Source organism: Xiphophorus maculatus, chromosome 17 (assembly GCF_002775205.1).
Source record: "Xiphophorus maculatus strain JP 163 A chromosome 17, X_maculatus-5.0-male, whole genome shotgun sequence".
Taxonomy (NCBI): Eukaryota; Metazoa; Chordata; class Actinopteri; order Cyprinodontiformes; family Poeciliidae; genus Xiphophorus; species Xiphophorus maculatus.
In genome coordinates this window covers 11,055,635-11,070,121 of record NC_036459.1, presented here as the reverse complement: position 1 = coordinate 11,070,121, position 14,487 = coordinate 11,055,635, and the positions used below count along the sequence as shown (strand labels likewise).

Here is a 14,487-nt window from a genome sequence, read left to right as displayed (position 1 = left end):
CTTGTTTTCACAAGTCATGCAGTAATCAGGACTTGGTGTGGCGAGTAAAAATAACCCAAAACATAACAAATCTTAATTTAGATTGCAAACAGTAGAAAATGACTTGTGTGAAGCAACTCTTGCTGCCCATTAGTCTGGGAAATTTTAGACAGCCATTTAAACAAAACTTAAAGATCATTGTTTTACAGAGTGAAGGATTATTTACACACTAAAAGTTAAACTTGGCAATACTGAAAGAAATGAAAAGAAGAAAAGAGCTCCATCTTTTTTTTAAGTTTAAACTTATTGTAAGTTCATTCGTTTGGATTGGTTGCCAGTAATTGTGGGCAAATCGATTGAGAACATTGATAATATTGGCACGAAGTCAATATCAGTATTGGACTGATACTTGTAAGTTATACTCAAGTTTGAGATTCCCAATTGAAATTTTATTTTATTTTTGTATTATGAGTTCTCAAGCCTACCTCGAAATGGTTTTTGTTTTGATTTTCTCTCAAATGAAATCTTTTTTATCATTTTTTTTTGGTCCATTTAGGAAAAAGGCTCACGAAATCATGTTAATATCATATGGAAGTATTTTCTAGACACAAATTCTCTCAGAAATTTGAACAAAATAACGCAAAAGAAAAACGACAAAAACACCAAAAGGTCACAAGTTTGATGATGCATCAAACTGAAATAAAAGGTATCAGTATCTGCAATACTGGTTCTGTATTTAGTTGATGTCAGAGTTACCAAAAATAAAAAATAAAAAACAGCATTGACACCTTATAAGTGTTAGGCAGACAAAAATATCTGCAAACCTTTAAGGTTCTGAAGCAAGTTCGGAACAAAAAGTGAGGCCTAGACGACGGTAGATACTGGTTTGTATACGTGTGTGATTAAAGTAACTGAGGAAGATGCTGCAATGTTTCGGAGTCTTTCTTTCCTAAGCTCGTAAAGCCTAATTTAAAATCAAATGTCTCCATGAAAGGGCAGCTCTAGCTGTAAATCTTCAGAGTACAGGTGTAATATACAGCTTAAGAATTTTTTTTTATTGTGCAAAAGAATCTCAGCAGATGTTGCCTGCGTGCACACCTTAACCCCCCCCCCGTCCCTCCTCCATGAATCCCATTCCCTCTGGCATGCGTACAAATCACAGCGCCGGCGTGGAGTCACCCTTTCTTTTAATCCCTTCTGCACGCGCCACATATCATCACAAACAACCTGCCACCGAGCCTGTTTGTTGGCGAACGGCGTGCAAACAGAGATGCAACAGGCGACGTGTTTATTTGTGGCAGACGAAACAATTAGGGGAACATGACAGGTAAATAAACACGCCGAGGCGAAACATCTGGGGCTTCATTGCTGCCGCTGTGTTGTTGTCGTCGTTAGGTGGCTTGCTGAGACAGGCGTAATAACAGTCGCTGTTTGAGATGTGCTGCTAGGCAGGGAAATGTTTTCAAAGATCTGACAAAATGCAAACAGGTGATACCCTTTTCTGTTTATGTGTTAGCGGGGGGGAAAAAAATTTCAAGAGTCAAAGTAAAAGCTCTGTTGAACCGACCTGAAAAAAAAAAAAAGCTCTGTGAAATATTTTTGTTGTACTCACGGATGTGTTTTCCTGTCAGTCATGTGGATTTAATACGAATATGTTCCAAGCACAAATATAAATACAGCATTTGTAGGATCACCTCTTTCTGCTGTTGCAGGTCTCTTCACTTAAACTCTTTACTCATTCATCTTCATAAAATAGACGACCTGAACAAAATAGCATTTTTGAGCATACATTTTTAAGTCCTGCCACAGATTCTCAATAGAATTTTGGTGTGGACTTTGACTAGGCCTTTTTAATTAAAAGACATTAAACATTAAAAAGGCAATTTAATACCAGGGAATCGTGTATTAGAGCAGTGGCAATAGTTGTATGCCACACATAGCTCCATTTTAACTTTATCCGACCAGAACACTTTATTTCACATGTTTAACCATTCCCCTACATGATGTGGAAAACTTTAAAGTGAACTTCTCATGACTTTCTTCTTGCCACTCTTCCATAAAAGTCAGATTTCCTGAAATTATTTTTAGGGTAAAGAGGACTAAATACAAATGAAAACCATTTGTTATTCTTTGAGAAACAATTTGAAAACAAAGTATCCTTTTTGTCCTAATTCACACGTATGAGCTGTCTTTTGCAAATATTCCAATAAAAAAACAAAAAAAATCAACGAGGTCTGTGTTTGCACTGAGAAAAAAGGAACAAAACAATTACTACTACGGCTTTTTGCGTGATTTTCTCACATAATTCACACCAGAGCAAGTCCTCCCACCAAAACAACCTGGCAGTCACTCGCAATATCCCGATGATGACTGGAGGCGAGTCAAGTCTTTGTTTATCTAAGTGATGCTCGGAACAAACAATCAAAAGCGCCGCAAACGCGTCCACATCAGCACATGACATGTAACTACGGTGACATCTAATTCACAGCTCAAGGAGTGTGTACAAGCAAATAAAGAGGCATTCTTGATCCATCCATCCCTTTCAATTTGCCTCTGCCACGCTCCGTCGCTTTCCGGAGGCAAAGGCAAAAGTTGGGAGTGCACACTTTTGAACTGATGTCTTATTTATAGGTCCACAATCTGAATTCCTGCTATTTTTCCCTCCCTCTCTGTGCAAGGATCCAGAAAACGGAGCGCTCCCTCATCACAAACACACCGCGAATACAGAGGCCTAGCAAAAAATCTTCATTCTGCACGTACGGTTGAAGACGCCGCAGTATCTGGGGAACATGGGAGGTGGGGGGAGAAAACAGGAGGGTGTTTTCAGGGAAACAACTGATCTAAGATGTTTTTTTTTATTCTACTCTTCTTTCATTCCCGGCACTTTTCCTTCTCCCAGGCAGATGTTGACGTGAAGCGTCTTCTCGGGGGCGCACAAACTTTGAACCTGCCTGTGCCCCACCCGAAAGTGGGCTGGGGTGGAATCCTGTCTCGCAATCATCTGCCACATGTTGTCTCTGCGTCGCCGTTGTGATGCCTCCAGCTAACAAGGAGATTAGAGGCAGTCAGAGGCCCATCCACAATACGACAAACTAAGCTTCCGCAAAAGGGGGTCTTTAAATATTTAAGGTGCAAGCGCGATCACACGACGCATTTCTGGGAAGACTCCGGAACAAAGAACGACAAATCCTTCCCTTGGAAATCATTTACTTTTCATTTCTGGCACTTTGTTCTCAGACTGATGTAATTTGTTAGTGTTGCATTTGAGTTGCTGGTTACAGAGAGCGTGCAAACTTCGGCTGACGTGCGACAGCTCCTAAAAAAGCAGAATTCAAAAAATGAAACGCCTGCCTGCGTTCTTACTTCTAATAGAGTTCATATGTTGATTTGTGCAAGAGAAACAATAAGCAAACAAATATGCGCGAGAGGAAGGCTGGCTTCTCCGGCCTCTTGTCAAAGCCGATTAGGCTTCTCAGGTAATGACCCTATTTGCATTGTAAACCTGGCCCATGTGTGAGAGGGCTAATGGGGCCACTACCTGAGGATATTAATTGAAAGTGACATTAGCTGAACTCGCCTCTGCTTGTTTTCTTTTTTTTTGTTTTCCTTTGCAAAGCTCTCCGAAGACTCATCTCATCTTATTTTAATGTCGTGCTGCAACTCTAAACAACCAGGTCAAGTCTTTCGAAACTTTTGAAATGAGTGAAATGGAAGCGCACTGAATGCTGCACAAAACGGACACCAAGAAATAAAATAAAATATAGGATATGTGTACAATAGAGGTTTTAAGTATCTTGAAACCAAAGCAGGAAGTTTCATCTTGTCATTATCTGAAAAACTTTGAGTGAAAATGCTGATGTTTCATGAAGATAATGTAAATCTAAGAAAGAAATGAATAATTTTATCTAATTGCTTTTAAGTAAATGAAATATATATATTTTTTAAAGTTTCAGTGCCCTCCTTATAAAAGTTGACCTTTCCAATGTAGCTCACAATATATTGATGGTTCACACACAAAGTAGACCTTAATGTGCGTCAATGCACACAGTGGAAACCATCAGCAAAACCGCAGAAGCTAACATTTCTTTTTCCCCGCTCCTGAGGCTGCAGCCAATCAGCACCAAGGACGAAAAATGGTGTTCATGGATTGGCTGCTTAGCCAAAAGCATGAAGTAGCATTGTTTTCTTTTAAGAAAAAATACAAAATTAAGAATTGCTTTGTGTTGCAGCAGTCTGAAATTACTCTATGCTCCATGCAGCAGGAGAAAATTCAGTCTGACATCAAACTGGGAATCTGATTAAAAGGAATTTAAATCCTACGACAGTTTTGTATTGTCATCTTTTAAAGTGCTTATTGCACAGAGCAATATAATTTTCAAAACAATAAGGTTTTCTTTTCTGCCCTTTATAGAGTAACAGCCTGGTAAGGTGGTAAATAGTAATCATCAGTTCAGTTCAAACAACTGCTGCAGCTGGAGAAAACTCTGGTCACTGTGGTACCTCCTCTGGTACGATGGGAAATGCTCTCTGAAGACTCACCTCAGAGCTAACTCAAACTTCATAACATCTTGATTGTATTACCTAGCGCTTGGCTAGTTCATAAAGATGCTGACATTTATTGTATTATTACCTTTAACAACTGAAAACAATATTTAAAAGAAAAAAGTCAAAATGAATAATTACAATTATAGTAGGCGGGCAATGATGACTATTACAGATCTTCTAAATTAAAAGACCTACGAGGTTTGAAAAACTATAATTAAAATGCGCATTAGTCACATTTTCCTGACAGAAACAAATTGATGTTCTGGGCAGAAAAAGAGAAAGTAGATGGAAACACATTACTGTCACCTCTCCTTTTTTTTGGTTTAATTAGTGACATTATACATAATCATTATGTTATTAGTATACAATTCTTCTGATAGATCTGATACAAAAATGAGAGAAGCAAAACAACATTAATGTTCCCCATATTTTTCTAATCATATCCAACAACAAAAAGCAGCATTTATTCTCATAGCTGAGGATGGGAGCCATTCATTTTCTGGTAAAAAAAAAAAACAAAAAAAAAAAACGGCACATCTACCAATTGAATGTGGGTGCGGTAGGGGGGAGTGGATGGATGAACAGAGGAGAAGGCCAATAATTTATTTAAAACTGTGAAAAGAAATGACCTTGAGATCAGAGAAGCGCCAGCTTTCTCCCCAGACGGAAAACAGAAACAATGGAGCGGCCCTAATTGTGACATTACAATCCGGCACACAGCGAGGCGATCAGAGGGGGATTGATTAGAGGAGCAGAAATCTGGAAGACTTTGTGAAAAGGTCATTGCGCACTCTACCTGGAGTTTTTCGAAATTTTCAGCCTGCGAGTTGCACTTTAAAGAAGGAACAAAGTAAGAAAAAAAAAAAATGAAAGTGCAACCCCTGCATGATTACAGACTTTAAGGACAGAAATATTTTTTTCCTACCGCATTAGGGAAATAAGACGGCAATTTTCGGGGGTCAGGGCGAATCTGGGCATAAAGTGATGAGGCAAAAATAAAAAGAGGATAGAAAGTGCAGATTCTCCACCAGAGGGCCTGGCCTCAAGGTTAATTGAGGGGTTAATAGGAAGTAATGTTGGGTAAAGGTCAGGCTGCTGTCCCGACCAGCAGGAGGTGTAAGACCTCAGAGAATGTTGTGTGGCATGTACCCATGTTGATGTTAGGATTCTCCCAGAGATAACAGGAGGACTGTGGGAGGCAATCTCACGAGGAACCAATAAAAATGGAGTAAACGGCATCTAAAGAGCAAAATAAGAAAAGTTTTTATTTCTAACGTAGGACATTGGCATAATACAGACACTGACTGAAATAATGAATTTATTTGAAGCGCAGGGATATCTTAATGTAAGAACCCTACAGTCTTGTTTTGGAGTTTATCCACTTGATGTTTGCTGAAATGTCTGTCTGGTTGAGAAGCATGTTAAGACCAAATTGGCACATGGTGTTGCCAAGCCAAACTACAGTTTGCAGAATAAAAGAAACAAAAAGGCCTGCTCTGCAATTAGGGCTAAAAACAGAAGGGTTTTGCCATTTTTCTTGCATGTGGTGATTGTTGGGTTTTAAGGTAAATGCGTGCCCATTATTAGAGAAGAATTGCTTATTTTCCCTTTGCCTGAAAAACATATAAAGTTCCCATAGCAAACTTGAACAGTTTGGCAAAAGCATTCTTTGTTGAATAAGCCCAGACAAATGAGCCAAATGACTCAAAATGGTGGTGTTTGGCACAATTGACAGCTCATTTTACATCAATAAACATACCTGCGATGCACAGAAGTGGACATGTCATGCTTTGGAGTTGCCTAAATTTCCAACTGCCACTTTTCTCCTGTCACGACAGTTTGTAGAATGAAAGAAAAGTGTTAGACATCTTCAAATTTAGCATCGTTGCTCATACAAAAGCAGTAAATCACATTGGTGATGTTTGTGTAAGGCAACTTCCAACTTAAATCGCCATGCCCTTCCCTGTCACCATCTCCTTGTTATCAAAGGATGTGCAAAACTATTAAACTAAAAAATGGCACAAGGATGAAATGCACAAACAAAAGACATCAAAATAACAGAGGTGTACTACAACAATTCATCATATCACCAGGTTTCTTCTGTTACATGAATTCTTCACATTTTCTAAATCGTGTTTTCTTGACACTCTGTAGCCCGTAACACATTTGCAGTTTGGGCTCGTCACAAACATGAAAACGAGGTTTACTTCCCGCAGATTATCCACCGAAGAGGGGCACATCCGACCCCCAGTGTACTCATAACACTGAGCTGCTAAGACGAGCCGTGCACGACGGCACATCATCTTTGATGGCGTTAAAAAGGGACATTTCTTGTGACCGTTTAGTAAGCAGTGCTAATGAGGGCCGGCGTTAAGCGTCATCACTTAAACAACATCAAAGCGGATCTCCAAGACAGGAAATGGCTCTGCTGGTGACTCACTATAAACTCATCATGACATACAGAGAAGAAAATAGAGGAGTACTGCTTAACTCTGCAGTAGTTTACTATTTTATTGTGACACTTGATTCTCATACGACTGGAGAACCAAAAGCTGCTCAAGTGGCAACTCTAGTCATCTGTGATTTTTGATATTTATGCAGAATGCATTGCAAAAACAAACACATCGTGAAAGAAAGTTGTACCATATGCAAGTGACAAAACAGGTTTGTTACAGGCTAACATAGGAAAACAAAGGCTGAACATGTATATATCAGTACAGAGTAATATTCTGTTGGTCAGACTCTTTAATGATTATTTTTTTTAAAAAGTGCTTCTTTTTCCAGTAAAACAGTCTTCCAATGTTTGCAAATCTGATGTGAGATGAGATTCTTCAGAGAAAAAAAAAATTATTCCAGCACTTTGTATAATTTTTGCGAAGCTTATTAACAATTTTGTGCTGCTCATTCCACTATCTTCCCCCCCCCCGCCCCAACGCTCAAAATAGAAATGCAAATGCAATTATTCCAGATCACACCCTTAGGTTTTGTGTCAGAAGGTAGCAGAAAAGTGTCCTGAAACACTTAAAATTTTCACCAGTTTCATCTGCTATACAGTAGATAATGTTTTAATGAAATCCACAAGGCTACAGTATGAAATGAGGAATGTATTCACCATCACAAACCCTTATGTTTACAGTGTTGACTGGACTAAAATCGCAATCTAAGTTTTTCTTTTTTTTGGCATAAAAAATAAACAAAACAGAAACAAGATCTTCAAAATGCATTTAGATCACCAATAAGACTAAACAGAGGCATAAAAAGATGTAACTGAACAGCGATCTTTATGTAACAATGAAATGCTTGAAGTCTGCCTATGATAATGCTTTTCTGTACTAGTTAACATACTAACAAAGCATGACACATTCATAAATGTGAATTATTTGTAGTCTTTGCTGGGCTGTTTATTCTGTTGAGCCCAGTGTCCAACTCCTTCACACACACCTCCCTGTTTCTGCTGAATTCAAAGGTAGCAGTTCCATGAGACGTGCATCTTAATACATTAGAATATCATCCAAAAGTTCATTTATAACTGTAATTCAAGATGAAACTCACTATAAAGACTGATTACAAACAGAGTGATATATTTCAGTTATTTATTTCTGTCCTTTGAACCCCAAAGAGTCTCTTTGTTCACATAATGCTATACTCAACAATTTTTTATTGGAAGTTGAGTGGGAGGAAAAAGTGTGGTAGAAAAACGATGCAAGTAAAATGGACAATCTTGCTCTTGAAGAGATTACGAAGCAAAGTCGATTTAAGGTTCTCTCTGCTGAGAAGCTTTTTGTGGGCATCCATTTTATTTTTCAGTGGGATTTGACACCTGAACACAACAGGAAAGAAACCAAACCTGGGTCGAGTGACCCTGGTGTAACTGTTTGATTATTTAGAAAAGTACTCTAAATCCTTAAAAGAATCTCAGGGGTATAGTCAAGATGTGAATTAGAAAGACCAGAGCTAACCATGCAGAAGAGTTGGGGGGCCACTATTAAAACAATCTTTTTTTCTTTTTTTTTTTATTAAAACAATCTGAGTTTTTTCACATCAACATTGACATGGTTCCATGCTATGTTGCACTTATGCATCAATAAAAAAAAAGAAAAGGAAAAAAAAAAGCTGGTATTGTGGGCCCATGTAATCCTCTCAAGATTGATGAGTGCTGTGTCCATTTTTCTATCACACTTTTTCCTTCCACTGAACCTTCTATTTATCCACATTGACTCAACACTCTGTTGTTAGAGTCAACACTGTTAATTGATAACACTATTAATTGGAATTGCTGCCTATTATTTGTTGATCGCATGCAAGTCTGATGTTCCAGTAAACAGAATTTTTCTGCTTGCGCTAGCTCTAAGCTATAATCATAAACAATAACAAAAAGCAGCTTGAACTATATCAGTGTTTGCGTAATGGTTCTGACAACTGTTGCGCTTTTATTCGAATGATCAAAGTAAATGAACTTTTTGATGATTTATATATTGGGATGCACATGTTTATATTCCAAGCCACGGAGGCCCCAGCAAACCTATGTGGGGAAGCAGATGCCGCAGCACTCCATGCAGATTTCCAGGCAATCCGACGACTCGCAGCAGGCGTCCATGATGCCACAGTCCATGTCACAGGGGCAGTTGCAGTCGTCGCCCATGTCGTCGGCGCAGCAGCAGCAGCAGCAGGCCTCGGAGGTGCACGCGCCGCAGGAGGCCTGGGCCACCACCATGTTGCAGAGCGTCAGGAACTCGCAGAAGAGACAGGCAAGGATGCAGTGAACGCAGCAATCTGAGTGCGAGCCACAGCCAGGCAGGGTGCCAAGAGGTGGGGTGGGGTGGGTGAGGTGACACAGGGATTGTGAATAAACACACACACACACACACACACACACACACAAAGAAAATTATGTAACTTATTGAAGTATTTTTCTGTTGACAACCAAAGTAAAATACTGACTTCGTTTATTAAAAAAAAAAAAAAAAAGTGTTGAAAACGAGTGAAAAGTGAGTGTGACAAGTATGCCTAAAGAAGAGACACAGCAAGTCTGTGGTTAACGAGTGATTTTAGCTAAGAAGGAAGGAATGGTGAGAAACAAGAAAATAAAAAAATAATAATTCCTATCCCGCAGTTTTTATTAACGGAGCTGTTAAGCAATTGTGGAGTTATCATGCAAGCTGTAGGGTTGATCAAACAAAGATGATTATCAATGTCTAAGAATCTCACTCGGCCAAATAGGTGAATTAATCCTGAAAACACTTAGACCACTGATTAACATTTAACCTCCCCGTTCACTTTTAGTGCATGTGAGGCAGGGATACAGTTTGTTGCGTTGCTGCAATCAAGAATCCCTGTTTGAGTTACAAATTTGCCCATGAACGCTCATAAACCTGAAAAGTATTGACCAATAGGACACACAGTAGTGAGGACAAAGTAATTCTCTCAAATTCAAGCGGTTTCGATGTTTAATGTGATAATTTGATGAACCCACCGTGTTCAATATGAGGTGGTGGCAGCATTATGCCGTGGGGATGCTTTTTAAGCAGCTGGAAAGGCAATAAAAAGGCTGGAAGGAACAAGGGAAGTAAGGAGGAGACTTAAAAGAAAGGAATATTTTTACACACCCTTATTTTTTTTCTCCAAAACTTACCCAAAACCAGAAAATCCTGAAGCAAAACGTCAAACTTTTCCACGCTGCTACAGCTATTGCATAAAATCCCAATTAAAAAAAACACAGAAATGTCAGTGGTTACAACTTGACAAATTGTTAAAAGAGCTCAAGGGGTATAAATATTTGCAATGCTCTCTATCTGGAAACAAATCTAAAAATATTAAAATAAATACATCAAAACGGAAAGTATAAATGCATAAAACTAATGCTATCCAACTCTCTTCAGCACTCGAGAAGTTCCAAGAAGTTCTGTTGTTGAACTATAAGTCCTTCCGTAAGTGAACCTGGCACACACTCCTCGCAGCTGTTTCTCTTTTTTTTTTTTTTTGATCAGAGTTCAGAGCCGCGCCACTGCTTTGGAGTGTTAAAGAGACATGATGTGGATGGATGCGGGGAAAAATAGCATTACAAACAGACTGCATTTGCATGACTTTCATCAGCCCATCTCCAGCCGTCAGAAGTGCCTGTTACTGATTGGGTTAGAGGGGGAAAAAAAAAAAAAAAAAAAACGGTGCAGAGTGTGGAGGACAGAACAGGGAAGGCGAACTGAGCCCCACTGAATGTTCATGTTTGATTAATCAAAGTAGAAAGGATTTTTTTTTTTTGCCCCTCTCCTGTAATTTTGCAGTGCTGAGGGCTGCAGAGCTGACCAGAAGCGCAGGCTGATACAAACAAGATAGCGAGAGGAATATGAAACGAGGAAGAGCTTGCGTACGTGTCAGAGTGGACGCCTGAAGTTTGAATGCATCTTATTATCCTTATCTGAGGCCTCGACACGGGCGGTGATGGAAGACGCATGAGAACTCGCAGAACCTCGCAAAGTATTCACACCCCTTGAAGTTTCCCCACATTTTGTCACATTAAACTACAAAGCTTAAGGCTTATCTGTGGTATTTCTAAGTGACAGACAGATGGAGCATAATACAAACTGTGAGGTGGAAGGAAAACTATATATATGGTTCATACATTTTACTTTTTTTTGAATGAAGAAAAATCTGACTAATGTTTGCCGACCATAAATTTTCCAACCCCTTTACTCTGTTAAAGCCAAATTAAATCCAATTAAACAAATTTTCTTCGGAAGTACTTCGATTTGTGCGAGTAAATCTGTGCATAATTTAATCTCATTAGTTAGTTCTCTGAATATCTTAAAGTTTATGAAGAAATTTAAAACACCATCAAACGTTTGTGCATCGTGCAACCTAAGCTGGCACACCAAGGAGAGAACACAAAAAGCAAACCGTCCTGTGGCGACTCTGGAGGAGTTTTAGAGATCCACAGCTCAGGTGGGAAAATCTGTTATACGGAAACTAGTAATACCTCAGGATAATTGCTTAATGCAGTTTATGTTGCAAATGTACCTCTTGGCAACTTGCAACAAGTTAGGGCTGAAATGGATAATCGGATTAATCGTGATAAATCAGTTTTCTAAATAAACGTAAACTAATTTAGCAATTGATTAATCCTTAACTGGAGTACATAGATCTCAAAACAGGCCATTAAAAAAAAAAAAAAAGAATTAAAAAAATCGCCTTGTTTTAGCTTCACTTGGTTGAAATTCAGTAAAATAATCCCATCTTTTAATGCATTTCTAATCTGTAAAATGTGCCGTTAATCAGTTTATATAATCGTCAGAATAATCTGTTAGCTGCAGTCCTGTCAGAATTTCATGACGTATGTTTTTTAAAATACTTTTTTAAAGAAATGTGAAAATGATGCATCTATAAAGAGCCGGGGGGAAAAAATAAGTGCAATGACGTCTGAATGTAAAATGACAAAATGTGAAAAAAGGTCCAAGGGGTATAAATATTTTGCAGGGTGCTGCATCTACACCCAGAGAACTTGGCAGACAGAAAATGTGGCTCGTTCTCCTGTTTACTGGCAGTGAACTGCAAGGGCTCCGAAGAAACCAGTTCAAAACTTTAAAGTTCAGCTTAACAAACTCTGAAACACCCAGAGGGTATAGCCATGCCAACAGTGCAACAGCAGACTTTGAGTATGATACAAAAACAGTACACAGACATTAAGCAGTGGACAGCCATCTCAGCTATTCACTTGGATGTATAATTCAGCACCAGCGATTAGTCTGGATCTTACAGAAGCCAGCAAGGAGGAGGAGATGGAGGGAGGGGAACGAGGGGAGAGTCGTACATTGCACACAAGAGAGGTGGACGTGAGGCACAGATTGGCGAGAAAACACACGAGAAAGACGGGCAGAGACGGAGAGAAGCCAACCGACGGACAGACTGAAGCGCAGCACACATTGACAACGCTCCTGTTTAATGTCAGTCGGTGGAGATGAAGCCCGAAAACCGGCGTCCAGGCGTCTCTGAGGAAATAGTAAGAGACGTGTGGAAAGCTGACATCAAAAAAATAAAGGGGAGCGGCGTGACACAAAACAAGCTGGATGGGCCTCGGAGCGGCAAGCTGTGCAAAACATCGAAACCCTCAAAGAGGGAGAAAAAAAAAAGAAAGCGGGAGAGGGAGCCTCAGTGACCATGTGGGTCGGATGGTGAAGGTCCACCACATACGACTTAAAAGCCGGCCCTTTTATAATGTATGACTGAGTCAAGGCAGAAAAACATCCGAGGAAATAGAAAAGAAAGACAAAAAAAGGGGGGGTTGACTCTGAATCTCGGAACGAGGCCACAGCAGCTTGGAGATCTGAACCGATATACAGACAACAAGAGTTGAGACGGCCCACCCCGCTGTGCAAAAAGCAGCCTGCTAAACGGCTGCTCAGAAGCATCGGGGTTGTTGGCTCCGGAGCCAACGGCGTGTGCCAAGAATCATTCAGAGCGGGAGGGTCCCCAGAGCTAGCTTCTGCTAGCTCGCGCCTTTTATTTCCTGTGTTCAGAGGGGCTGTTTAGGAGGCTAATTTCACAGGCAAACAGATTATGTTAATCCGTGTAAACATTCAAACAACAGCTTGGCTGCCATCCGGGGGGAAATAAACAGTTGAGAACGAGCATATTGATACTGAGAGCTCTGGCATCTTCAAAAAGGCAACACGCAAAAGCCGTAATGAGACTTGTTGAGCGGTTAGTGTTTTTTATTTCCTGCACCTCCTCTACTCTGTTTTTTCCCACCAATTAAGACGTGGAAAACATGGCACATCGAGAACATGTCTGGTGGTTGCATTTTAGCTAAACTTGAGAAGAATTGAGGATGAGGGTACGGCCTTTGTTTTTGGTTGTGTGGGTTTTGCTCTGATGCATCGACTAAAGACCTGACAGCCCGATTTAAAATCATCTTCCAATCACAGAAGTTTTTGTTTATGTTTCATCAAATTACAGTTTATATTTAATTCAAACTTGGAGCAAGAGAGGGATATATTTCAAGCATTTATTTTGATTAATTTAGATGGTTAAAACTAACAGGTAGTTCAACCCCCCCAAAATTTCTGTTTTCCACAACAGGTGCAGAAGGGCTCTAAGGTGCCTTGGAATAAGCAATTTGAATACAAAAATGTAAAGTTAGGACATACACAATCCTGGGGAAGGCTGCTGATTTGAGTTACTGACGCAAGCCATGGAGAGGTAAGGCAATAAAGGTCAAAGGGCAGTATGTAAGTATTTTTCAACAATCCGGAAACTTGAAAGCAAGGTAGAACAGTGGTAGAAAGAAGTAAGAAAAGTACATCCATGTACTCTACAGTGTACACACTCGACACTTGGTCAGGGCTACTTGCATAAATTACTGTACCACTGTACCATGGCAACTTGGATTCTAACCCTCTCCACTGTTCCTCCAGGTGCGGCGACCTCGACCCAATAGTTGTAGCTGTTGTCGTGGATACATCTGCAGTGGTTCTGGATGTTCTGGCTCCAGAACAAATACAAGCCTTGTAAATCTCCTCCTAAACTCATGAATGGACTTTGCTTCACAATCCTCAAGGCTGCCATTATCCTAGTGTGTGGGGCTTTTTCAACCACATTTTTCCTTCCACCTAATTATCCATTAATATAGTTAGATTCCGTTTTCAAAACTTGCAGTTTATGCAGTAACCATTTGTGATTTACCATCTTTGTGGAGGGTATCAGTGACTTGAGTAATAACATTTCTCCACTAAAATCATTTCTTTTATGCATGAATAAGTAATATTCAGATTTTCTGAAACTGAATCTTGGGTTTCCTTTAGCTGTAAGCTCTAACATAACGCAGTTTATTGAAATAGACCTGTAAATAAGTAAAATAAACAGCAAAATATGCTTATCCCCTGGGAAGCGTACTGAAGTGGCGGAGAACACACAGCCACCAAATGCAATAGATTGAAGAGGGGAGCAACAGGGCCCTGCTAATGAGGGCCA

The 14,487-nt window shown here is 39.8% G+C and overlaps 1 protein-coding gene across 4 annotated transcripts in view; it reads right to left on the bottom strand.

The window, feature by feature from the left end:
* Positions 1-4,846: 4,846 nt before the first annotated feature.
* mdfic (MyoD family inhibitor domain containing) overlaps positions 4,847-14,487 on the bottom strand; it is a 29,364-nt gene continuing 19,723 nt past the window's right edge. For 2 of the 4 annotated variants that reach the window (XM_023350399.1, XM_005799092.2), the window contains exon 5: positions 4,847-9,297. In XM_023350399.1, the coding sequence (XP_023206167.1) occupies positions 9,047-9,297 (251 nt within the window). In that variant the 3' untranslated portion in view covers positions 4,847-9,046. Of the gene's footprint in view, positions 9,298-9,500; positions 10,073-10,156; positions 10,210-14,487 lie in introns of those variants that run through there. The other 2 variants (XR_002754272.1, XM_023350400.1) reach the window with 2 other exon arrangements.